Source organism: Sander vitreus, chromosome 13, assembly GCF_031162955.1.
Source record: "Sander vitreus isolate 19-12246 chromosome 13, sanVit1, whole genome shotgun sequence".
Classification (NCBI taxonomy): Eukaryota; Metazoa; Chordata; class Actinopteri; order Perciformes; family Percidae; genus Sander; species Sander vitreus.
Genome location: NC_135867.1, coordinates 21,907,381 through 21,933,315, shown reverse-complemented (window position 1 = coordinate 21,933,315; position 25,935 = coordinate 21,907,381). Strand labels below are relative to the sequence as shown.

General features: G+C 39.8%; 2 protein-coding genes across 5 annotated transcripts; both read left to right on the top strand.

The window, feature by feature from the left end:
* The first annotated feature begins 411 nt into the window (after positions 1-411).
* vps51 (VPS51 subunit of GARP complex) lies at positions 412-9,786 on the top strand. 2 transcript variants are annotated; one of them, XM_078266860.1, is made up of 12 exons: positions 412-503; positions 4,264-4,465; positions 5,533-5,662; positions 5,759-5,905; positions 6,001-6,220; positions 6,641-7,556; positions 7,655-7,870; positions 8,130-8,213; positions 8,321-8,455; positions 8,566-8,687; positions 9,176-9,263; positions 9,342-9,786. In XM_078266860.1, the coding sequence occupies exons 1-12, from the start codon at positions 469-471 to the stop codon at positions 9,600-9,602; spliced, it is 2,556 nt and encodes an 851-aa protein (XP_078122986.1). In that variant the 5' UTR covers positions 412-468; the 3' UTR covers positions 9,603-9,786. The 2 variants fall into 2 exon arrangements, with proteins under 2 accessions (XP_078122986.1, XP_078122987.1); XM_078266861.1 differs by lacking the exon at positions 412-503 and adding an exon at positions 3,942-3,956.
* An 843-nt stretch (positions 9,787-10,629) lies between these two features.
* tm7sf2 (transmembrane 7 superfamily member 2) lies at positions 10,630-24,105 on the top strand. 3 transcript variants are annotated; one of them, XM_078266263.1, is made up of 12 exons: positions 10,653-10,720; positions 11,065-11,071; positions 11,822-11,900; positions 13,370-13,566; positions 14,869-14,923; positions 15,996-16,190; positions 17,730-17,833; positions 20,426-20,545; positions 20,734-20,902; positions 20,982-21,062; positions 21,234-21,356; positions 23,442-24,105. In XM_078266263.1, the coding sequence occupies exons 1-12, from the start codon at positions 10,668-10,670 to the stop codon at positions 23,600-23,602; spliced, it is 1,344 nt and encodes a 447-aa protein (XP_078122389.1). In that variant the 5' UTR covers positions 10,653-10,667; the 3' UTR covers positions 23,603-24,105. The 3 variants fall into 3 exon arrangements, with proteins under 3 accessions (XP_078122386.1, XP_078122389.1, XP_078122387.1); XM_078266260.1 differs by lacking the exon at positions 11,065-11,071 and having other exon boundaries at positions 10,630-10,720; positions 11,819-11,900; XM_078266261.1 differs by lacking the exons at positions 10,653-10,720; positions 11,065-11,071 and adding an exon at positions 10,816-10,839 and having other exon boundaries at positions 11,819-11,900.
* Positions 24,106-25,935: the final 1,830 nt, after the last annotated feature.

Below are 25,935 nucleotides of genomic sequence, written 5' to 3'. Positions count from 1 at the left end.
TAGATAGCCTTACGTTAAAAAAAAAAAAAAAATAGTATTCTCTGAGCACTACCTGATGGACATCGTTCATGAAACGAGCCTTAGAGAAATCCTCAGACAACCACTCCAATTGATGACTGTATGATGACCGTTCTGACCTTTCTGCAGCGCTCAGGAGCTGTTTACTGGTAAATGTTAAACCTCATTAGAGTAGAACCCCTGCATTACCTCTTTTTACCCTTATTGGCGGGTTGAACATCAAGAAGAATACATCCCCATATGACATTAAACATTTTGTAAGAGTTACCACAAACAACTCTTTACAGTCAGCATGACAAACCCTTTCAGGGGACGATCTGAGGGCGTGTTCCCACTATTCTGCTTTTTCAAACTGCCAGTGCCTTGTTCTCATCAAAGGGGGAACACACTTTAGAAAAGTACTGGTAGAAGCATTTAGCGGTTGGCGTTAACTGATCATAAGGAGTCCGTATGGGAGCACATTGTCCGTGTTTTGGAGGTTTCTTGTAAGTACACGCTTTTAAGAGATAATTAATATTTGCTGGTATTTGGATAATGGTGGAAAGAAAGCCCAGGTGGGACGTCCTGCTTTTAAAATAACAATTTTGCCGATTTTCATTTGTAAAAGTGGGATAGCGTGAATGTAGTCTAAACATGCAAAACAACAGGATAAAACAGACAGGATTTTACAGCATCCAGTTGTAGAAGCCAAAATGGCATTCACAGTATTGGGGAGCATGACTTGATTTGCACCAATAAAAGAATCAAACGTATTTACATTGGACTTGCCCATCCAATATAAATACAGATAAGAAATTCTTCGCTTACGAGGAAAAGTCAGATCATTGGCAGAGGTCATTTTACACCAATGAGGACATATTTATGAATGAAGACATTGATTTTAGCTAATAAAATACTTAAAACACTACACAGTGTACAGATAAGAAAGAGAAAGTTCTCTGCGCTTCTGCAGACCACAACAATCCGGTGCAACCAAGGCGGGACAAAAACGGTATAAAGTAACAAAAGATAGCCGGTGCAACACAGATGTCTTCTTACTTGATGGTTTTATTACTTAAGGTGCAATACATCTTCATCAGAGTCCTTGGTCCATCAGGACTCTGATGAAGATGTAACTCTACATCGAAACGTTAGTCACTGTTTTGCACCTTAAGTAATAAAACCATCAAGTAAGAAGACATCTGTGTTGCACCGGCTATCTTTTGCTACTTTACTACACAGTGTACCTTTTTTTTTAAGTTTGTAAAAAGAAGAAAAAAACATAACCTAACAAAAGCTCTCGTTGAGCAATTAAAGAAACACACCTCACTCTTATTCCTGTCACTGAAAGGTTAGCATGTCACATTCAAGGTCTAACTTCTAATCGGCGCCATCAGTACAAGCGACATCCATGCACAAGTCTTGACTTGACTATAACTTGCTCGGTCAGACCGGATTAGCAAAACTGATGAAATACTGTACTTCTGCAAAAAAAGAAGAAGAAAGCTTCCTGTTTAGCTGTTATCAGCACTAGTTTTACATATTGGACTCTGAAATTCAAACTGCAACCTACATGTCCAAGTTGAGGTTAGTCATTTGAAATGATTTTGTCCTTGCAAACATTGCAACAATCATTGTTGACATTGTTTAAAAGAGGAACGGGGAACACCATCTTTGTATAAAAATGTTGTTGACGCCTGTTTTCAGCATTTTTTTATGGGCTATTTAGTTTAAAAGTAGGACGGTTTTCTCAAGCCGTTAAGGAACATAACTGCTTCAGTTTATCTGAAAAATGTAATATCACCAAACTGAGGTATGTTTTCACTGGAGAAGACTATGTGCTCTGTGCATATGGCACAGACTAACTGACCAAGAACTTGTGACTGTGCTGTTGAAATCTCAGTCTGTACACCAAAGCAAGCCTATCTTAACGTGCTGCAACACAGTATGCTACCTTAACGCTCCAGGGACAGACTTCAGTCTCCACCACATGGCAGAGTCCTCCAGGTGTCTCTTTGAACCTCACACTAATGCTTAAACTGCCTTTTAACTTGAACGTATGTTCCTGTTTTGAGATGTGGCGGCATCATGTATTCTTCCTTATTCTCCTGAGCAAACGGCAGACTGTTTTTACTTTTCTATGCTTTGATTTGTAAAATGTCAGCTACCGTCTGTAACCTGGCTGCAGCAGTCCAATATATTGTTGCTATCTTACACTATGCATGTCACATTGTAGAATAGGCATTCCACATCAGACTACACATCACGTCTGCACTATTAATACTAATACACTGTTTTTGTATTGTTTGTTAACTTTTATGAGAGAATATTTGTATTTCATTTTCATATACTTGTCAGTGTTTGTACCTAAGAATGAAATTAACAAATAGGTCATTTAAAGCATTATCTTCTCAAGCAATCACTTTGCAGAAGCATTAAGTGCCTTTTTGTTTGTACGGAGTTTGCATCTGAATGACTGAATGTGCTTGGAAACCAGGAATGGACACTTCTTGTTATTGCTATGCTTTAAAAAAAGACTAATTGTGTTTTGTAATATATTTTCCACATTTTCAGCTAGACCATGCATTTATCTTTTCTAGTTGATGTGAGTATATTGATATACTGGATAACTGCACTGGGCTGCTGTTGAACAGTGTATTGTGGTTCCTCTAAATGGAGTGGTCAGTCTGCCTTCATTAAAATATGTCTGGTATGCTTCTTTTTTTTTTTTTAAATAAGCCGATGCAAAGTGGGCTCATTTCTCTGAAAATATCTGTTAAAAAGTGTTGTACTTCACCTACCTACAGCCTAAATGAAGCCATACTTCTTTTCATCAACTGTTACCTTGTCATTTTTATTAGGGCACAATGTTTTAGATCTATACATGTTGACCTGTTCTGCAGTAACTGCTGTAAACTGCTGTTGATGTAATTCCATCAAAGTCACGCTCTCGTTACGTTTGAGCCACTGAAGAAAGATCGACCTCGCTTTAAAACCAGATTCTGTTGCAAAGTGTTTTCCATCATTAACCTTAAGTATGTGAAGGTTGCTCGGATTCTGCCAAAAAAAAAAATACTTGAATAGTCTTGTTTAAATAAAAAAGATGGATAAATAAATAAGCAGTTTACCTGCTTATAAAAATGATTTTGCCTCTCAATAGGAAAAAAAACCGGGATTCCCCCCACTCGTTGATGCTTTCCATAGGATTTGAGAGTTTAAATTGTGATTTGGATCGATTAGTTCCGTGTTGGATACACGCACTTTGTGTTAACTCACCAACCTATGTATCAAGACAAGACTATAATATTGAGCCAGTCAGTGAATGGTTCTCCTGCAACCCTTTGTTTTGCCATGTGATACTCACAACTGTAGATGTAGATTATTTTTAACAATGAAAGCAACAACTCACTGCTTTGACCTCTTGTAACATATCGACTTTTAATGAGGGGTGAAAAAGCATTCAAGTGTTAAATTTTGATATTGATAATATAATATGCAGAGATGTAGAGTGATATAACACTGTTAAAGTTGCTTTATGATCACTCCTGTGCAAATGATTTTATATGCTCCTAAAAACTTGTATTATAAATAACTAATTTGAAAAATTCCTGGAGCAATTCACAGGATATGATTCAATTGTTTAAGTATTGTCCATGATGCAATGTATCTAATAGTCGTTTTGTCAGATTTTGAATCTTTGACCAATTAAATGAAATTAAATGTTTTTTTTGAAGATGAAGCCCATCAGCTGTTTTTTTCTTTTAAGACATAAATATGTAATTAATGTGGCAGGATTTTGCTTCATTTTTAACTTTTTAAATATTCATGCAAATGAAATAAGATTTTATTATTTTTACTTCGTGGCACATCATGCACACACGAGAAATTAAGGTTTTGGCATGGCATGCGCAGTAGTGCACTTCCGGACAGTCAGACCGAAGTACATGCTTTAACACAAGGTGAGTAGTCAGTCCTCTTGACTAAACTACTCTTTGACGACGTAACACCGGATAGGCTACAAACTACAAACCCGGAAACGCTGACGTTTTCAAGTTTTCAAGCTAACGTTAGCTGTGTGTTATCTGGAGAAATATATATATATTTGTTGAAGCAAACTCTTATTAAGAGCAGACAGCTAAGCTTACACGAATATCAGTCACTTTGGAGCAAGAGGTTAACGTTTTCGGGCAGTGGTTGTCAGGTTTCTGCTGCCAGCTGGACGCCCGTCATCTTTGTTTATCGTCATTTTATTTCTACATTTCTCAGCTGGCCGGTTTACAGTATGGACGGTGAGGCGGACGGCTTGGTGCAGGTGTCGGAGGACTCCGGCAGGCCGCGGAGGGTGCACGGCATGCTGAAGCTCTACTATGGGATAAACAAGGAAGGAAAGGCCGCGGAGCAGGCGGAATCCCTGGATCCCTGCGACATCAACGGGGCGCATTTTGACCCCGAGCTTTTCCTAAACAAGGTGAGGACCACTGCTGTCATGTGAACTTAGTTTACACTGTGACGCAATTCACATTATGGCTTGCCCTCTGCACAGTATGCTATTAACGCTGTGTCAATATCAGTGTTACTTGAAGCCAGGGGCGATTCTAGGATCAGACCTTTAGGGGGGTTCAGCCCCTAATAAGAATGTGACACGGATACAGTGCCTTGCAAAAGTGTTACACCCCCCCCCCCCCTCTGGTAAATCAGGAATTACATTAGCCGATCATCTCTGAGCTAGCTACTGAACAACAACGTCAGCTAACGTTTTTTGACACTATTAACACTATGATGGAACTAAACCTGACACTTTATAGGTCACAGTAATAATGACCAATTTGGAACAATGTTCTAACATTCAGCAATTTTAGTTGTTTACGTTTCAATTTGGGTTCTAATCTGCGGCATGAAATTACCAACTTCTTCTCTGGGGACTACCAACGTTAGATTTACAACCATCTCCTGCTCTCCCTCTGACAGATTAGATAGAGACTCAGCCAAAGGCAGGAGTCTAGCACAACCACCTCCGATTGGCCAACACCACGTTTCTGTTAACCCTGTTCTTGACAGGGTTACAGGTGCATAGCATTGGCTACAGCAACACAGGATATTAAACCTGTTTCAAGCCCTTTGAACCTGTAATTGTTTGTCCTCTGTCACTAACAGACAAGTTCGCAAACTCTAACTGGCTTGGCCCCCCCTAAAAAGGGTCTAAAATCGCTTGAAGCTGCTAATGTACTTTATACGTTAGGCCTAGTAACTTTTATATGCAGGTGTTAAATAAGAGAATATAACCACATTATACAGCAAATCATTATACAACAAATCACCAGTACACATACAGTGACTTACTACGGCACCATTCTATACATATATTGCATTTTGATGTGGGGAAATGCTGTTGATTCAATGTATTTAGTGGATCAATAATGTAATACTGCTTTGGTTAAAGCAGTTGTGAATAAGGCTGCTGTGTGAATAATGCTGTCTGGAATACTGTTTTTAAGTGTTACTGTGACTGTTGTGTGTTTTTGTGTCCAAATGCAGCTCAGAAGGGAGTGCTCTCTTGCAGAGTTGATGGACCAGGAGACATGCATGGTCAAGCAGATCCGCTCTTTGGACAGTGACATGCAGACGCTGGTGTATGAAAACTACAACAAGTTCATATCTGCTACAGGTGAGAGAATGTCTCGCTCACTGTTGAGTTACTGTTGAAATGTAGTCAAATTTGGTTGAATTGTGCTTATGTGGTCTTCTTTCCATGTTTTTCCAGACACCATAAGGAAGATGAAGAATGACTTCAAAAAGATGGAGGATGAAATGGATTGCCTGTCTGCTAACATGTCTGCAATCACTGAGTTCAGTGCTCGTATCAGTGGTACTCTTCAAGACCAGCATGCACAGATTACAAAACTCTCAGGTGAGACCCAAACTGGCAGTTTGTTTTGTTGAATCAGTTGTGGGGACTTCATGTTGGTTATTTTCATATTTTTGTCTTGTTGTGTTCCACGCCAGGGGTTCACACTCTGTTAAGGAAGCTGCAGTTTCTCTTTGAACTGCCTGCTCGATTAAATAAGTGTCTGGAGCTGCAGGCCTATGCTCAGGCAGTGAGATCCCATCGCCGTGCCCGCTGTGTGCTGCAGCAGTACAGCCACCTGCCCTCCTTCAAGGGAATTCAGGACGACTGTCATGCCATCATGGACAAGCTGGCACAGGAGCTTCGACAGAAGTTCAGGTGGGAATCTATCAACCTACATTCAGATTAGAGATGCCACTGTGAGGGAACATAACACTTGAGAGTCACGTTTACTGCTAACAAGAAATGTGACTGACAAGTGCCCCAGATTTTATGAACCAAAGAAATAAATTACAAATCCTCATTTTGTTCTTTCAGACTTTTGCCATTATTTTACCCTGATTTCAAGTAATATTGCACATTTTTCTACATTGTATATTGCAGATGTCCATGCTCAAATCAATTTAAGAATACATAATACAGATGTTTTGTCATTATTGAATGTTCTTCTTGCCTGTACAAAATCTATTTGTGTTTCAGTTTGAATTTTTAAAATGTTTAAAAATAGATTTATTTGGGTCTAATTTTTACATTTCCTGTCCATCAACTATTTATATCTGTTTTGTTGTTGTCTTAAAGGGATGGCGGGTCAAGCGCTAAAGATTTATCAGAGTGTGTGGAGCTGCTGCTTCAGTTGGATGAGCCAGCGGAGGAGCTCTGTGATAAATTCCTGAGCCATGCACAGTCTCGACTTGAGTCGGACCTCCAGGGTCTGGAAGCAGAGATAAGACCGTACCCATCTGCCTCGGCCGTGAAAGATGCTTCTGCACCCAGGTTGTCATCCACTGCAGCCGCTGGCTCTCCCACTGATAACTCCCTTAAAATGAGCACTATACCTTCTCCCACCTCAAACACTGACATCCTGGAATTCATTGACCGAGGCTGCAATGAATTTGTCAGCAGCTTGTGTTTAGTAATTGCATCCTATCAAGAACTATTTATCAACCATGCTCAGACAGGTGAGCTTGCATCCAAAAATATTCCTCAGATGGCAAACGGTAAGTTGCAGGCCTTTGTGGGTGATCTGGCTGCTCGGTATTTCTCGCTGGTTGAGCGGAGGATACAAGAGGAGAAAGGGGTCGGAGATAACTCCCTCCTGGTCCGCGCGCTCGACCGCTTCCACCGCAGACTCCAGGCTGTGGCCAAACTGCTGCCAGGCTCTCCTGTGCCAAACCAGGGGACTGAGATTGTGATACGGGCAGCTACAGAGCGAGTCAAGCAGTACCTCTCTGCCCTGCAGAGCTTCTACGTGGACAGCTTGACAGACGTGAGGCAGGCCCTGGCGACACCTCGGCTCTCTGTGGTCAGTGCTTCAGGGGCTGGAGGCGGAGCTCTTCTAGGGGGTTCGGCCTCCAGCAGAGATCCTCCGAACAGCCTGCCAGAGCTGCTCTCCTCGCTGTCAGCCTCTATTCTCAATCAGATCAAGTCAGTGTTGGCATCAGTGCATCTCTTCACAGCTAAAGACATTGCATTCTCCAACAAGCCGTACTTCAAGGTATATAGCTTTTCTGTTTATTTGCCAGTTAACACTTGCCCCAGAAAATCAGTCTCTAGTGAGAGTGACAGCTGTTTCTGTCTGTCTTCTCCTCGTAGGGTGAATTCTGCAGCCAGGGTGTACGTGAGAGCCTGGTGGTGAGCTTTATAAAGTTTGTGTGCCAGTCTTCTCGCCAGTTTTGTGAAAGTGCAGGCGACAAGGGAGGTTCGACTCCTCCGGCCCTTCTGTTGCTGCTGTCTCGCCTCTGCTTGGACTATGAAACCTCTACTATCTCTTACATACTCACTCTCACAGATGAACAGTTTCTTGTGCAGGTAAAGGCTTGTCACCTTATAAATGCAGCGGCATGCAAAAAGACCATATTACACTGTAAAATGACAGTATTTAACTTCAGATAGATGCTTGAATGTTGCATTTTAGTGCATCAGTCCTGATAAATATGACTAATATGTAATGTTTTTGAATGCATTTTTTTTTTTTTAAACTCCTTAAAATTTACATATTTCACTCCCAAAAGCTAACCTGTTTCACTGCCATCTAAATACAGGTCTTCTTCTTTTTGTACGTTCTCAGCACCACAGTCCCGTAACACCCGTCACAACTTTATGTACAGAAGCCAGAGAGGCAGCACAGAAACTGCTGAACCATTATGTAAAGGTAGGTTTTCACCTACAGCATTCTCCGAGTGAAGAATGTCCTCACTGCAGGAAAATAATAATACAATCTTTTCTCACAAATTTGTGTATTTCGTTTTGTTTTTGCAGGTCCAGGGCCTGATTATCTCCCAAATGTTGCGAAAGAGCGTCGAAACACGAGACTGGGTTAACACCATCGAGCCAAGAAACGTCCGCGCTGTGATGAAGAGAGTAGTAGAGGACACCACCTCGATTGACGTGCAGGTCACAGTCTACAATATGAACATCCGCATTATGTCCTCAAGTTCTCTCATTATGCTTTCATCCCCATGTATGAGCAGATTGTCTCATGAACCGTCTCTGCTCTACCACAGGTTGGTCTTTTGTATGAAGAAGGTGTGAGGAAAGCACACAGCAGTGACTCCAGCAAAAGGACTTTCTCCGTCTACAGCAGCTCGAGGCAGCAAGCCCGCTATGCTGCCAGCTACACTCCAAGGTAAACAAGCTGCACATAGACTGGTGACGTGATGGAACAAAGTTCAGTCCTCTAGAGGTTTTTTTTTTTCTTCCCTTTGGCAGCATTCTCATATATTCACAACATATCACACTCTGTCAGGGAGAGGATGAACGAATGAAGTCTTGCACTTCATGTATTGTCTGATATGCAAGTATAATTTAGAAAATAAATAAATCTAAGCCATATCATGAAAGCTCTTGCCTAAATCTAAAGCCAAGATCCATCACGACTCACCTTTGTAACCAATTATACATCTCTACTAATTAATTATTGTGCATTGTTCTGTCCTTTTTAATGAGTGGCTTGGTAAGATACTGTGTGTGGCAGACATACAAACAGACACAGGCAGCTAATCTGTATTACCTCCTTCTCTTTCCCTTGTTACTGAGTTGCCTTTAATCATCAGAATGACTTCATTGTTCTAATTGTGGATTTACTTGAGTGGTTTGTCTTGTGTCTGCCTGCAGTGCGCCCATGGATACTAATCTACTGAGCAACATACACAAGCTGTTTTCTGAGAGGATTGACATCTTCAGCTCAGTGGAGTTCAACAAGGTGGGTGCAGGTCTTCGTTCAGCTGTAGTGTTGTCTTTAGTGAAAAACATCTCTCACACACCTCATCCACTGTCCCAGGTCTCCGTGATAACAGGAATTATCAAAATCAGTTTAAAGACTTTCCTGGAGTGTGTCCGTCTGCGCACCTTTGGCCGTTACGGGCTGCAGCAGATCCAAGTTGACTGCCACTACCTGCAGATGTACCTGTGGCGGTTCGTCTCCGATGAGAACCTTGTACACTTCCTGCTGGATGAGATAGTGGGGAGCTCCGCTCACCGCTGCCTGGATCCCGCCCCGATGGAGCAGAGTGTGATCGAAGTCATCTGTGAACGGGGTTGAAGCTCAAAGTGCAGCACAGCCAGCTAGTCTTCAAACATTGAATTGTGCATCTAAATGTAATCCTCTCTTTTACATAATTACTGTTAATGTTAGATTTAATGCTCCAGAGTTACATTACACGAAAAAAATGGCATAGGCATAGCACTTTTAATACTGTAAGAATATTAATAAATCTTTCAACACTCTGTTATGTTGTTGAGAAGATTGACTGACAGTGAATTTGGGACAGATCTACATTACATTCCATGCACAAAGTGCACATGAGCCTCTAGTACTTGGGTTTAATATTACAATAGCCATTTACAAACCATAGAATATGAGTAGAGACAACCCCTTTCATGTCCACTATCGGCAAAGATAGAAAAAATTAAATTATCCATGATACAAGAAAAACCTTTTAGCACATGTTCCCCTTGAAGGTAATGTGTTTCATGTGAATACAAAATATGAATGACGAAAGAGTAAAAGTTGTGTCCCGCATGTATTAATACATTCTTTTAGGGCTCTTTTGCTTAATAATTTGCAATCTGACTGTTATCTGATTATGTAACCTGTGTCTAACACTAAAGTAACTACAGCAGATTAACTGTGTATCTTGAAGGTTAGTTGATTCTGTTTTCGGTGTATATCTTCCACAGATAAACACTATGTCTAGGAATGGTTGTGTCAGTATACTAATAAAAGTGCATTAATGTAAGATTCAAATTGTGTTTTTCCTTTACAAAACCAGAAACAGGCACATTAAAAAAGATATATATATAATGTGTGTAGTCACACTAATATTTGCAGTTGCAGCCTCAGTGTTGACGGACAGATTTTAGAAGTGGTGTAACACAACAATGTAACAAGATAATAATGTAATTCAGGTGTATTTCACAACGACTTCAGCCGTTCCAATCCTCACTGTTGGTATGCACTGTCGCCACCTTACGAGCTCATTTCATTGGCTAAGCCCTTTTCTCTCCACCCTCTTCTGATGACAGTGGAGCGATCTGATTGGCTGAGAGACACTTTCGTGCTTTTCAACGTGTTTCAGGGGTGTTTCCATCTGCGACTGCTGGATGGATGCATATTAGAATATCATTACAGTCCCAGCTACACCTCCATGCTTTACACCGGTAAGACACTGCGTTTACTGTGTTATAAGAGAAACAGCCTGTTGATCTTTACATACGCGTCATTTTCTTTCTGCAAAGCCGTTGTTTCTCTCGCGCTCAGATCACTTTAGCATCGGCAGGTAATGGGACAGCAACTCAACGCCCTTTTGTCTCACGTTAGCTGCATGAACACCGGTACTAACCTGAACTTTGCCTCGGTGGTTATGACAGCAGTCGCAATAATATAGTAATAACATCTAATTTAAAGTAGGCTATGTTCCAGAATGGGAAAAACTGCTTAATTTGTCCATTTGTGATCAACTGGATTTAGAATTCCCTTGAAGGCAGCAAGTGTCTGCTCAAAGGCGCCCTGTGCGAGAAGTCTGAGGGAATAATTGTGAAGATGTACTTAGACTTTTAGTAAGTAAAAGTACATAAACATACTATGCCAAAAGTTAAAGTTCTCTATTCAAAATTTCAAAGAAGTATGACCAGCAATTGCAGCAAATGTAGCCTACTTAAAAAAACAACTGAAAGAGGCAGAATGGCCCCATAAGCGTGTAATTATTAATGCATTAAACGGTAGGCAGCATTTGGATGTAGCTAACTACTTTGAATTATTTTATAACCTGTAACACTTTCTTGTTCGTACAGTTTTGTAACTTCATGTAAATTCCAGCATAGTTTTGCACTCCACACTGAGCAAGTCTAATTAGCCAGAGTGATTAAAACACCTGTGTGAATACGCATGGCCTTTAATCTGTAAAAATGCATCATATTATACTGTGTGCAGTTTATCATATGTTTTGTATGTTAAATCAAAGTCACTGGTAACTGTAGCTGTTAGATAAACGCAGTGGAGTTAAAAAGTACAAAGTATCATACATTGGAAATACCTGAGTACAAATACCTCCAGGTTGTACTTAAGTACAGAACTTGAGTAGATGTGCTCAGTTACCACTGCTATTATCAAGGATGTTTAGCTTATGGTACAAATACAAGTTCACCATCATCAGAAGGCTCTGTTACTCATTTTACTAATTTCCATTACCATCTGATTACTATTTATTTGTTCCTCAAATGTCTTTGTCTTTTTGACTGAAATGTATATTTTCACAGGAGACCATAATGAAGCCAAACAGTCAAGCGCTCAAAAACAGATCCTCACATGACACCGAGAGAGAATTTGGAGGAACCCTGGGTGAGTCACAGCAGGCCCGACCGCCTTACCCAGGCGCCATCGTGATACAAGCACCTATATTTTGTTTAAGACATTCTTACCTTTATATAACCAATGAACTCCACACTGTATAGACATTTTGCTATTACATTTGTTGCAGCTAAAGAAAAAAAAAACAACATTTTCTTCATTCTATTCATGCACTCGTCACTTGTTCACACTTATTCTGTTTGCAAATTGTGAATGCTGAATTACATTTTCATTACATAACCCTGTGCTGCTCACAGGTAAAAGCTGCTTTTCTGAAAAACAAACTTTTGTAGCCTACATCGAAGGTGAACCTCAAGTGAAACACGTTAAAGAGCTGCATGTATTTCCTAGTGAAGAAAAACAGATTTTATTAAAGGAAGAAATAAACGTCAGTGAAGTTGACAGCCGGCATACAAAAGAACATTAATACTAATTTACTATTTGTGATATAGAGACACTGTCATGATATTTGTTGTTTCATAAAATCAAAAAACTGCTGCCACAATAGCTGACAATAAGATGACAAAACGCGCTGCATTAAAGATCTCTAAGATCAGAGCAAGAACTCCATCATCAGGACTGTTCATTACAGCTCTGATTAAGAATCATTACAACCTCAGTTGACAAATCTCGTATTTGTATCATATATTATATATACCATATCATATATCAATATGTATCACTGTGTGTGCGCGCGCGCTTCATCTCCTGCTGCATTCCTCCATTTGCGCATCACATCCAATTTGTCTTCAGTGGTTTTTGAAGTGAAATCCTGTTTTGACCATGGCAGTTGAGCTCTCTGCAGACTACAGATGTAGACAGAAGACAATACTGGGTGAACCGCATTTTTAGTTGCACCCACACTAGTCTATATCCATGACGTTCCACTTCCCGGATTGCTCCGGTGCTGATGTCCATTACCTTCTTTGTGTTGAAATTTTAAACTCCGGTGGATTTCTGAGGACTATGGTTAACTGCTCCTCAGATCTCTGCAGGGTAAATCCAGACAGCTAGCTAGACTTACTGTCCAGTCTGAGTTTTCTCTCGCACAACTATTTTACAGCGGCTCCGTACGGAGCTTACGATTGTGATTGGTGATTGGTTTAAAGAAATGCCAATAAACCAGAGCACGTTTTTCCTCCCAACCCGGAATGCTGTGGGGAGTAGCCAGACCCTCCACTGCTCCGCAGCATGTGGATGGTCTGGCAAAGCGAGACTACACCCACACTGTCTAGCTAATCTAATTGTTTTTGCTACTACGCAGTTTTTCATCATGTTTAATTATTCACAGTTATAACACATTTGCTGTATAATCTAGTACATTAGATAGTTTCACTGTGCTCCATTATTAAGTTTTCCCTGTGATGCTGCTTGACTTTTTTGTATCTTCATTGCTTTTGACTACGGCTCTGTAACGTCAGCCAAGTCATCATCTCACTTTTATCTGTAATATCTCTCAGGTGCCTTATGCATACCCATCTTTCTTCCGCTGACGGTGCTGTTCCTGATCTGTGTGAGTCGATCCCCTGAGGCCAGTGTGCTCCAGTTTCCCCCTCCCCTCCCCTCTACTGAGCAGCTGTGGGACCCTCTGGCCCTCGTGCTTCTGCTGGGCTGGATCGCTCTGCATGCCCTCCTCTATGTGATGCCATTAGGAAAGGTATGACACGTTCATTTCAGCCTGGCATAAGGATAAACTTACATTAAAACCCGCTGTGGTGATGATGAACACCAATAAGATGCGTCTGAAAAAATGTTTTAGGGCATATGGTGACTTTGATTATACAACCAACCATAGAAGCACATTTTGTGTGTTAAAGTAACCCATGTGTAATCAGAGATAAACATGGATTTATAAATGCATGGGGTATGGTTTGGTGATAACTAACGAACAATAAATGAATGATTCCAAGCAAATGAACAGCAAATTAATAGTCCGGCATACAACTCCCATGTAAAACAGCGAATTGTTGTTTTAACACTTAGGTTTTTGTACAGATTAACATGATAATTAGTGAACTTGAGGGGCTTGTAGGTGGATTTTGTTACCTTTGAACAAAGCCAGGATAGCTGTGTCCCCTGTTTCTATTATTTATGCTAAACTAAGCTATCTGGCTGCTGGCTGGAGCTTCATATTTAAAAACCATGTGGGAGTGATATTGATCTTCATGACTGCAAGTAAGCAAATAAGCCTATTTCCCAAAATGTCGAACAATTCTTTTAAAGACACACTCATGTTTAGCTGTGGCCTGCTAAAATGTGTTGTTACAGGAGTACAAGCTAAAAAAAGAGAACACGTTTCATAAAGTCAACAAACTTCTTAGCAATGTTAGTTAGACCACATGGATTTACATTTTTTAGGCTATACCAGACCAAGAGAGACTATAGCTGCAAAAATGAATTAAGCAAGGGTGCATCCAATTGTTAACACATTTACCTTTTCATATAATTGAGGGATATGTTATTTCTTCTCCTTCGTCTTTACACATGATAAGTTTTTTTTATGTAACGCTTACAAGTGGGAGACAATTGATGATGATGATTATGATGATGCATATGATTTATTTAGCACTTTTTTAAACACTCAAAGACACTTTACAAAGTTTTTAAAAGGAAATACACATACTATGAAAATTCACACACTAAAATACACACATTAATTGATAATGTTATTTGTTTTGCATATATTTACCACAACCATGATATATACTGATATGGGAAAATATTCTTACTAAGGTAGTAACTTAACCTACCTACCTAACCTTAGCATGACACTATTATATACTATATTTTGATTAGTTGACTTTCGACCCACATATGCGCTGCTAGCAGAGTTATAAGATAAGACTTTGTTGATCCCCATAGGGAAACATTTTATATGCTTTGACTGAGCTTATGTTAGTCTGTTGTTACAGAATGTGTTTCATGTGTTCAGATTCAAAATGTGTGTATTTACCTGCAGGTGTCTGAAGGATTAGTGCTGAGGGATGGAACACGTCTCAAGTATCCCATAAATGGTATTTATATTACTGATCATTAAAAACATGAGAGTTGCAACACATATGTTTTGTTTTTATGATTATTTATTTATTGAGGATTTAATATGCATATATTAAAGTGCTCATATTATGCTTTTTGGCTTTTTCCCTTTATTGTGTTCTATATCTTTTTTGTGCACGTTATAGGTTTACAAAGTGAAAAAGCCCAAAGTCCACCCCAAAGGGACTTAGCATCTCCAACAGAAAACACTGTTCACAAACTGCTCCAAACAGCTCTGTTGTAGTCCAGCCTTTACTTCTGTGATGAACGTGCGTCACTTTGTAACACACGTTGTAATGCTCGCCTAGCTGCTAGCATGGCACTCCCTCATACTCTGCTACTGACTAGCTAGCAGCACTTACTGCACATGTTGGAAACAAAGATGGAACAGAAGTGAGATGTCTCACTCTGTAGCTAAAACAGAGAGCTCAACACACAGGGTGAAAAGAGGAGCTGCAGCAATGTGTAGTACGACAAATATATGGTGTTTTCTGAAAATTAAACCACATAAACCTATTCTGGTACAACCTCTAAATACAATTATGACCCTGAAAATGAGCATAATATGAGCACTTTAAAGGCTCAGTTTTAATCTCTTAGTCATATTTTAAGTGTGATTTTCTTCAATGTTGTTGACCAACGACTAGCTTTGTTTGTACTTTGAGTAATAGAGGATAATTGTGCTCCATAACATTAATGTCTAAATACTGTAGTACTATAAAGTGATAGTATGACAGCTGTAATATTTCAAAGTTATGCTAAAGTTCTATACAAGTTTTGAGTGCAAATGCTTTTTCCCCATCTGTAATGCTTCACTGCAGTGAAATGCACCTGCTGTGACATTTATTTTAAGAAGGAAAAAAAAGTAATGTTTCTTTATGTATCTTTTGGTTTAACCTCCACACTTTCTGACTGATCTGACCTTCAGCTAAAGTTTACTTAATTTACCCGATCTGAAGTTCCATCTCTTCCAACTTCCAACCTGTGTCCGTCTGCTTGTCTCTTTCCCTGGAACAACAACATAAAGCTTTGTTTGTTTCTCTCCCTCAGGTTTTCACAGCCTGTGCATCAGTGGTGTGTTGCTGATGTTGTTACTGGGGCTCGGGGCTCCTCTGGGGTGTCTGTTTGAGCTGCTGGTGCCTCTGGCAGTGTGTGCAATAGCAGTGTCCTTCCTGTTCTCCGTCTACCTCTACATCCGCTCCTTTTGGGTTCCTTCTCATGCTCTCGCTTTGGGGGGCAACACAGGTGAGATTCATCATCACGTTCAAAATACTATTTTAAAACCGTAACTGGTGAAGTACTGTGCATTTGTAGGCAACTTTTATTGTTTGATGGAGGGGTTTTAGTATTCCTGTGGGTAATTATCTAACAGCCAAGCTCTTCAGGAGCCTGCAGGCATCAAGTGAACACTCTTTCGAGTAAGCTGACCCTGCTACACTGGCTACGCTATGTGCTCAGCTGCATCTGCAGGCAGACACCTGAGAGCATCCAGTATTGCGATTTAGCTTCTGCTCGTCGATGGTTACGTTGATCCCAGTTTGAGAAAAGACAAAAGGAGCACGGCTACAACATGTTGTCTCCAGTGCCATGCTATAATGTCAAACGTCTTGGGGATTCAGTTAACATGAAATGAATGTAGTTAACATGTAAAATAGGCACACGCATGTATGATTAACATAGTCTCGCATTTCCAGACCTTTCTCCACAGCGCCGCGGAGGAGGGTCTGCCCAGTCCACACAGCATTCTGGGATAGGAGAAAAACGTGCTCTGATTTGTTGGCAAACTAATCACAAATCGTCTTGGGCGGCGCTAAGCGCAGGACGCAATAACGGTGCCTCTGCAAAATAGCCTCGGGAAGAAAATTGTTTTAGTGGAACATGTATGTTCAAAGGTTGTTTTAGTCATGCAACAGAAAACTCAGTTTGGACAGATAGTCTAGCTAGCTGTCTGGATTTACCCTGCAGAGATCTGAGGAGCAGTTAAATCCACCCGAGTTTAGAATGCCAACACAAAGAAAGCGGAAGGTTAAGGACATCTGGCCGAAAATGTGGGCATCCGGCAGCTTCCGATGGCACCGAACTATCCTGTAAATGAAACGTCGTCAGTATAGACTAAATTTACACAGAATGTAGGTTACAAAAAGCAACAACAAAAATGTAAGCCAGTGGCTAAAGAGATGGATGGAAAACTAGATGCAATGTATCTCTTTTAGCCATGCTAGCTGCAAAAACTCCTGCAAAACTAACAACATTCTCAACTGCCTCAGCTGTACTCAGTTAGTGCCAATTAGCCAAATTAGATAGCATGATAATGCACTATACTACCGGTGGTGAACATATTAAACATATCTGCAAAACATAAACATGTTAGTATTGTCACTGTGACCACGTTAACATGCTGGTGTTAGCATTTAGCTCAAAGCCCCACTGTGCCTAAGTGCAGCCTCACAGAGCTGCTAGCATGGCCGTGCAGACTCTTCTTTTTTCGTTTTTGTCAAATGAAACAAAATAGAAACACGGTAGCTTCAGTTGACCTGAAGCTCTCAGTCCACCATTACTGTTCCTCTGTCTACATGTACAGTATCTATAACCAGCCCAAAGCGAACAAAAGCAACACATTCATGCTTCTATTATGGGTGTTAAAAGGCATTCTGAAAATTTTAGAAAATTGCTGACATAACTGAAAGAAAGCCGAGACGGGCAGCTGTACCTGCAGACACTGAAAGCACACTTTTTGTAATAATGTGGATTATTTTAATGCGTTCATCCCTCTGTCCTGTCTAGGAAATCCCCTGTATGACTTCTTCATCGGTCGGGAGCTAAACCCCCGGATTGGAAAGTTTGACCTTAAATATTTCTGTGAGCTCAGACCGGGTCTGATTGGCTGGGTGAGTTAACCTGCAGGAGTAAACGATAATTTCACTTTCAAAACCACCCATTTTTAAAATGTCTACATCCAGACATTGATTAAAATGTCTGTTACATTTCTGTTCTGTTATATATACATATATACTGTATTTTGTGGTAAAATAATTGGGAAACTGCCTCTGACCAAGTGCAAAGAGCTGTTTTATAGTAAATTGTGCTTCATAGAATCTTACTCCAACTTACATTTTACTTTGAGGACATGTATTGAGCCCTAGCTGTCATTTTGTCATACAAAGAGCAAGTAATTCAGTTAAACAATATAATTTAATTTAAAGGAAAAGTTGTGACATGTGGAGCGTACTGCTTAAAACAAAATACATTTGTGATCTTTCTCTTTATTTATAAGTCTGAATAATTTAAAGTGCTCATATTATGCTCATTTTCAGGTTCATAATTATATTTAGAGGTTATATCAGAATAGGTTTACATGGTTTAATTTTGAAAAAACACCATATTTTTTTGTACTGCACATTGCTGCAGCTCCTCTTTTCACCCTGTGTGTTGAGCTCTCTGTTTTAGCTACAGAGTGAGACATCTCACTTCTGTTCCATCTTTGTTGAGAGTCGCACATGCGCAGTAGCTAGGTAAGGACTACTAGCCAGTCAGAAGCAGAGTATGAGGGCGTGCCACGCTAGCAGCTAGGCGAGTATTATCACGTATGTTACAAAGGAACGCACGTTCATCACAGAAGTAAAGGCTGGACTACAATAGAGCCGTTTGGAGCAGTTTGTGAACAGTGTTTTCTGTTGGAGATGGTAAGTCCCTTTGGGGTGGACTTTGGGATTTTTCACTTTGTAAACCTATAACATGCACAAAAAAGATATATAACACAAAGGAAAGGGAAAAAGCATAATATGAGCACTTTAAGATGCACCCACTTAATATTATTTAACACTGATGGTGATCTCTGTTAGAGAGCCCCAAAAGACCAACAGATGGCGATGTTGCTCTCCCCAGATCTTCCATAACCATTTGCTGTTTGAGAGTTTGACTCATTCAGAATCAGAAACCTTTTCTCCCTGATGACCTGACACAGTGAGATATTTGATGGTCATCTGTGTCTGAGTCATCAGACCAAATGAGACAACATATAGAAATTCCAGTGAGATTTTTAAATAAGATTCCACAAAATTACAACAAGGTTCTCTTTGTTTTCACCAGTCATAAAAACAACATAGAGACGATAGTAGAGACAGGCGAGTCATACTGGAAATGTCGATATAATGAGTGCCTTATTTACATTTTTTTCTCTGTACCTACAGTATAAACCGTAAAATCTTTTGCACATCTCAGTGTTCAAAAGCCAGGTGTGTAGGAGAGGACAGAAACAGCTCCCACCGACTGGCTACAGACAGTGTGTGGGTGATTAATGCTTCCAGTTGAATCTTTAAACTACGTACTTTTAACTTTTAACATCTTGCAATTGCTGATAATGACATTTAAAGGGCTCAGTCTCCTTAATACTTAAATGTTTATTTGGATATACATAAAGTTCATAGTCTTTAGGAGCCCAGTTAAGGTTCCATTCCTCTTTATAAATAGAGCATTACATGTTAAGTCTCCCCACATTTAGATTTCAGCCCCTCCAGAAAAACACAATTATGCGATCGCGTAATTCAATGCATAATCAGCCAAAGTCTGCATATTTATGCAGGGGCCGCATTTTTTCAAATACGCCGCACTTTCACCGCATAGGTTGCCGATTTCCGCGCAAAATATGCAGGGCTTGCATGATTTCATAATCCCCGTATTTTCGTTGCAAAAAAGTCACATATATCTTAGCAGAAAGTTGAAAAATGTTGCGTTTACTTCACACGAGCAGCCATTTTCCCCTGTTGCCATGGGAACGTTATGAAGTGACGTAATAACGCAACGTGAACATCATCGAAAAGCTGCAAACCCCGCGATGAAGCCATGATGAAACCGCAGTTTTTGCAAGTTCCCGCAATTTCATCGGATAAAATTGCATAAATATCCGGCATTTTCCATCGCATTTTTTCAGAAAACGTGCTGCATAATCAAGGATTTTTGCCGCAACAATCACAAAAAAACTCCGCATTTTTCTGGAAGGACTGAGATTTGTTATCTAGGCATGTGAAATACTGTATTAGACCCCCTTCAGTAGCACGGATGGAAAGATTAGTCATTACATTCTTCATACAGTATGGTGGTCAAAAGCTCATAGAGAGAACAACTTGTCAAAGCTATCCATGACATGTAGTGAGTTGAGTAGTGATTCCATCATATTGCATCATAAAATATAGACAATTCATGGTAGAGCTGTTGTATTGGATTGCATTAGATTATATACTGTAGATGTACCTAACACTGATTGTTTTTTGTCTGTGGAATGTATGCAAGCACTGTGGTTTTGGCCGCGGTGGTTTCCGTTTCTGTGAAAGTCTCATTGATTATTGGGTGTTTGAGTTCACCTGACAGTGACTTTTTGTAGTTCTGATCCAATTAATCACATACAGAATTCGTCAGCCAATACTTGGGAGCAGCAGGTGAAAAATGTCGCCTAACTTAGTGATGTTTTTTTTTTTCCTCAGGTGGTCATAAACCTTGGCATGCTGATGAAGGAAGTGGAGCTTCGAGGTTCCCCCTCGCTCGCCATGATGCTGGTCAACAGTTTCCAGCTGCTGTATGTGGCAGATGCTCTGTGGAATGAGGTGAGGGCTCAACAGAGTCAGAGATAAAGAGTATGCTAAGGACTGTAGAGCCTAATGTTTACATCATAATTTAGTCCTGCAAACATTTAAAAAGTGGCACACTAAAAGACTACTTCGAGAGATCTTTGTAAATATTATTATTTTATTTTTTTCCCTACTTAATCACATGCACTGTTGTGTTATAACAGGAGGCTGTCCTGACAACCATGGACATTGTGCATGATGGTTTTGGCTTCATGCTGGTCTTTGGGGACCTGGCCTGGGTTCCCTTCACATACGGCCTGCAGGCTGCCTTCTTGGTTGTGCACCCACAGGCCCTAAGTTCACTCGGAGCAGCAACTATAATAGCACTGAATGGTAATCATGTGCAAGGTCTTAATATGTTGTGAGTCATGGGTAAAGATGGCGATGTTAACATTTTTCTCTTTGCCATCAGGTATCGGATATTATGTTTTCAGAAAATCCAACTCACAGAAGAACCAGTTCAGAAGAGACCCTACACACCCAAGTGTTGCAAGTCAGTCATTTTTAGTGTGTGTTCTCTTAATCAAGACAAATACTCCTTGACATCTTATATCTAATTATGTATCTCAACTCCTGCTGTATATATCACAATGAAGTGGGGGTTGATCTCTGAAGTGGCTTGCACTTTCTGCACTCAGAAATATCTATGTTTTTTCCCTTGCAGGACTAGAGACCATCGCCACAGCAACAGGGAAACGGCTGCTTGTGTCTGGCTGGTGGGGTCTCGTTCGTCATCCCAATTACTTCGGTGACCTCCTCATGGCCCTGGCGTGGTCCCTGCCGTGTGGTAAGACAGCTTAAAAGCCTCTGCGAGGCTTGTTTCGCATACAGGCCACACTGATGTAACACAATCACTTTGAGTGGGAGTCTTCGTTAGAACATGTGGATGAACTCATAGACAAGAGTGTCCGGCGGAGCGTTTAATTGTATCCAGCCATATTTATCATTAGAAACAAAAAAAGATGTGTTGGTGTTTTTAATGACATGATCTAAAACACATGAAAACACAATTTAAAAAAAGTGTAGCTCTGTGTAGATCCTACTGTCACAACTCTGCATCTGTACAGTGGGTGGACAAAATAACAGAAACAACTTAGAATACAATCCAGTAGCCCTGCAGTAAAGCTAGGTGAAGCTGAAAATGTTCAGTTTTTGCTGAGACTGTCAGATGTGTTGATACATCTAAATGATCATTTTAAAGGCTTTACATTAAGTACATATGCAGTGATTTTGTCTTTTTGTCAATTTCTTTACTAATACAGCTTTCCCAATGAACCTTGTTAGGGCTGAATGCCTTTAGTAATCAATACTTTTGCTGATACATTGCCTACTTAAACTTTGTGTACAAATCCCTGTTTTATTAAACAAAAGGGCTCAAGTTCTCAAATGATACATGTTGTGCAGCTTATCTAAAACCTTTAACCTGCAATAATTGATTTTATAAGCCACTTGGGGGCAGCAGAAATTGAAGATCATAACAATCTGTAGATTTGTCCCTTCCATATACAATACAATATTGATTTTACAGCTCCTTAAATCAGGAACTGCGTGACCAAAATAAGGCAAACTAAATTACAAATCTAACTAGGCATTCAATGCTTACTTTCAGTAACTGACAGTTTCTGATTCTCGGTGCTATCTAGGCATTTCGGTAGCTACTAAAAAGTATTGTATTATATTCCTGTCCTTATTAGATAGCTATACCGTGTTTGCCACTGATGCGGAAGCCATAAAGGCTGCAACAATGTGTTCTCTTTGTTCCTCTGTCAGCTGCCTTATGTTCCCTTTAGAAACTCATTTCCTAAAATGGTGGCTGTTAGACACATTCTGCTCATTGGTATTCAAACTTTATGTGACTCAGTTGTGTAGCTGCTTTAGTAATCGAGATGCACTGTAATTGCCTTAATTGCTGCTGCAAAAGTCACCCACTTTTTTTTAAATTATGCACTTAAAACAAAGAAATCACGACAACACATTCCAGACTGTCAAAGAGGAACAGTGGTCACATTCAGACCCCGACTGAAAGACTAAGAGATGTTTTCTGAAAAGCACTCCAAAGCGCACACTCAAAAAATTACCATTAAGGCGGATCAACACTTAACAACGTTATAAGCATAATCAAAGTGGTATTCACTTCAGGGTTCTTGTAAAGTACAGATTTAAAAGGAAACATGTACAGCTATTTGCAGAGGTGGATGAACACTTGATTACAGCTTGTTTGATGTCATTCACATCATGAACAATGATATCAATAGTAAAAGAAGGTGTCTGTTTTTCTCTGCTTTGATGATCATAATTATAATAATAATAATAATAATAATAATAATAATAATAATTTATTTGATATAGCACCTTTTACAGACAGAGTCACAAAGTGCTTCACACAATAAACATTTTTTAAAATACAGTAAGATCTAAAAGCGAGTTAAAAGCGTCAACCGAGACTAGTTAGTCTAGAGAAGTTAATAGGAAGGGCGTTCCACAGAGTCGGAGCTACCACTTCAAAGGAACAGTCACCTTTAGTTTTCAAACGAGTGCGTGGGACCACCAGTAGTCCCTGGTTAGAAGACCTGAGAGACCTGTTAGTAGTGTACGGATGGAGCAGGTCCGAGATATAAACAGGTGCCTGACCATGCAATGCTTTATATGTAAGAACAAGAACTTTAAATTGGATCCTGAACTTGATCGGAAGCCAATGTAACAAGGATAAAACAGGAGCTGGACCTGGTCATCAGCCTTGCAGCGGAGTGCTGGACCAGTTGAACACGGTCCTGGGACAACTGGCTGAGACAGCATAAATATGTTAGTTTTCTTTGACACAATGTTGTGTTTCCTCCTGCTTACAATCTATGTATGCTTGTCTTTTCTTTAGGATTCTCACATATTCTGCCTTACTTCTATGTCATATATTTCACCGTCTTGCTGATTCACCGAGAGGCCCGTGACGAGAGACAGTGTAGGGCCAAATACGGACTGGCGTGGGACACCTACTGTCGCTGTGTCCCCTACAGGATCTTTCCTTATATCTACTGAACAGGAAAGCAGATGGGTGGATGGGACCTAAACTGTCTCACAATATCCGTATGACTCTTCAAGTCCAAACTTGGCAATAACTTGAAAAGAAATCCATTTTCAGTTAAACAGACCACAAATAATATCCGGTGCTGTTACTGGGAATCTACTGGGAGCTCCCAATTGTAATCAGCCTTGATTCGTCAGGCTGTGGTTCACTTACAAAATGGTGTATAATGGATCAATATTTCTAATTCATTGAATTTTGACTTTGAAACCTCACAGGATTCTAATATAGGTACACTCAGTCTTCAGACACTTGTCTCTTGTTCAGCTAAAAACATTCCATCATAAAAGGCTAAAGCTGTAGTACGTCTGAAAACAGTCTTGGCCTTGTGATTCTTTATCTCATAAAAATGAGAATGAGTATTTTTATTATGCTTGTATTTTTACAATGTCTGCTTTTTTAAAGTGTATGTATCTGTGAAATACATTTAAAATAAACAAAACACAACAAATAGACAGACAGTGAATCTCACAATGATATTGTGTTGATATGGGGGAGCTCAAATGTTTGTATGAAAATTTAAATCTGTGCCTTTTTAAGCCTGTGAAGATGGCAGCTAATAGATGTGTCAGTTTTAATAACCTTTTCCAACCTGTTATCATTGTCCTGTTAAAATGGATTTTCTTTCCAGCTTTCAGGCCTCAATAGCACAAGTTCTCTGAGTCTCTGGGCTGTTCTCTCATGGCTTCAGCTTGAATACGCTCTATTCCAAATTACTTTGTAGGGACAAAAAGTACATGGGCTGCATTGGTACAAGTAAATGTCAGTCTGACTCAGGGGCACCTGAAAAATAGCCACAATCATCATTCAACCATTGCTCTTTCTTGAAGCGTTGAATCAGAGCATGTTGATTCACTGTGGCAGGTGGTCGTATGGTTAACGGACTGGTGCATTACCTTGAAGAAAGTTTTTTTGAATGGGTGCTTACTAAGTAGTACATCTTCCATGATAATCTGTTATTATGGCCATGCAACTTGGTTCACGTGGCATTTTAAATGGAGTTTGCCTGTTTATTGCCCTTTTTAAACATATGTAGGCCTCTATTCTATTAACAGGCAATGACAAAAACAATTACATTTCCACTTATAAATCACTTTGCATTTACACTGCAAATAATATTTCTCTCACATTGCAGTGAGGTGTGCACATACAGATGACAGAGCTCTCTCCTGATTCACACCTTCAATTGTTTTTTACCTTTTATGCCTATTTACAGTACAGCTGCCCCTGGCCTTGCCTACACAGCACTCAAGCTATTCTGTGTTGTTTTTCATACGCTAAGTGCTAATTAGAAATGTGCTTGTACTGTATAATGCCATGGTTGTCTACATGGTGGCTGGATTCATGCTGAATAATACATAATATTCCTAGTTTTTTGGATATATGTGTGTATATGTACTATTTGTTTTTATTTTCCCCTGATTCTGGTCATTTTATTGCTCTTGTACCACTTTATGATTGTATTAAGAAAATTGTTATTCTCATATGAGATTATTTGAATGTTAAATTAGTTCAAACTAAAGTTTTATACTAAACTGAACTTTATTCTATATTTAATATATCTATATACTGTATGTGGTACTTGGCAATGTAATCAAATACATTTAATTTAAATCTTTAGTGCATAACTTTTTGATATTAATGAACGTCCGTTACATTCAAGCCATTGTCAAATGAGTTGCTACAAAGCTAATTAAGACTATCAGCTCCACACAACTCTCTCTCTCTCTCTCTGTATTTCTCAGTATGGCTATGTTCAGAAGATTGTGGCGTCCGGTAACTTTCCCGCGCAGAAACTCGAGTGAAGATAATTACCTCTTCTGAAGAGTCCAGCATGTTTCACATCTGTTACAGAGTTAAAAATAAATAAATAAAATAAAATAAAAAACTGGTCGTCTACGGCCGAAGGAGAGCACAGGTCCTGACACTGGCTGAGTGTAGGGTGTGGGGGGGTGCAGTCACACCTGGTCCAGGGCTAGCCATTTGTGAACAGTACAACAATGCTTTATTATAAATAATTACGTTTTAATGAGTTAAGGTTAGCATTATTGTATAGGTAAAAAAGAGGAAAAGAAAAATAAGGTTGCTTAAAGGTGCTGTACTCAAAGTGGGATTGTCTCCACGCGGCTCTCAAAGAGTGTTCCCCAATACGTGAAATACCTAAGTTTTTACTTGCTAACATGCACACGCTGCCAGACCGGTTATCAAAACAAAGAACAGAGAAACTTGGATTACAACACACACAGAGTTTGACCTTATTCGCCAGTTTTACACACCACCGGGCCAG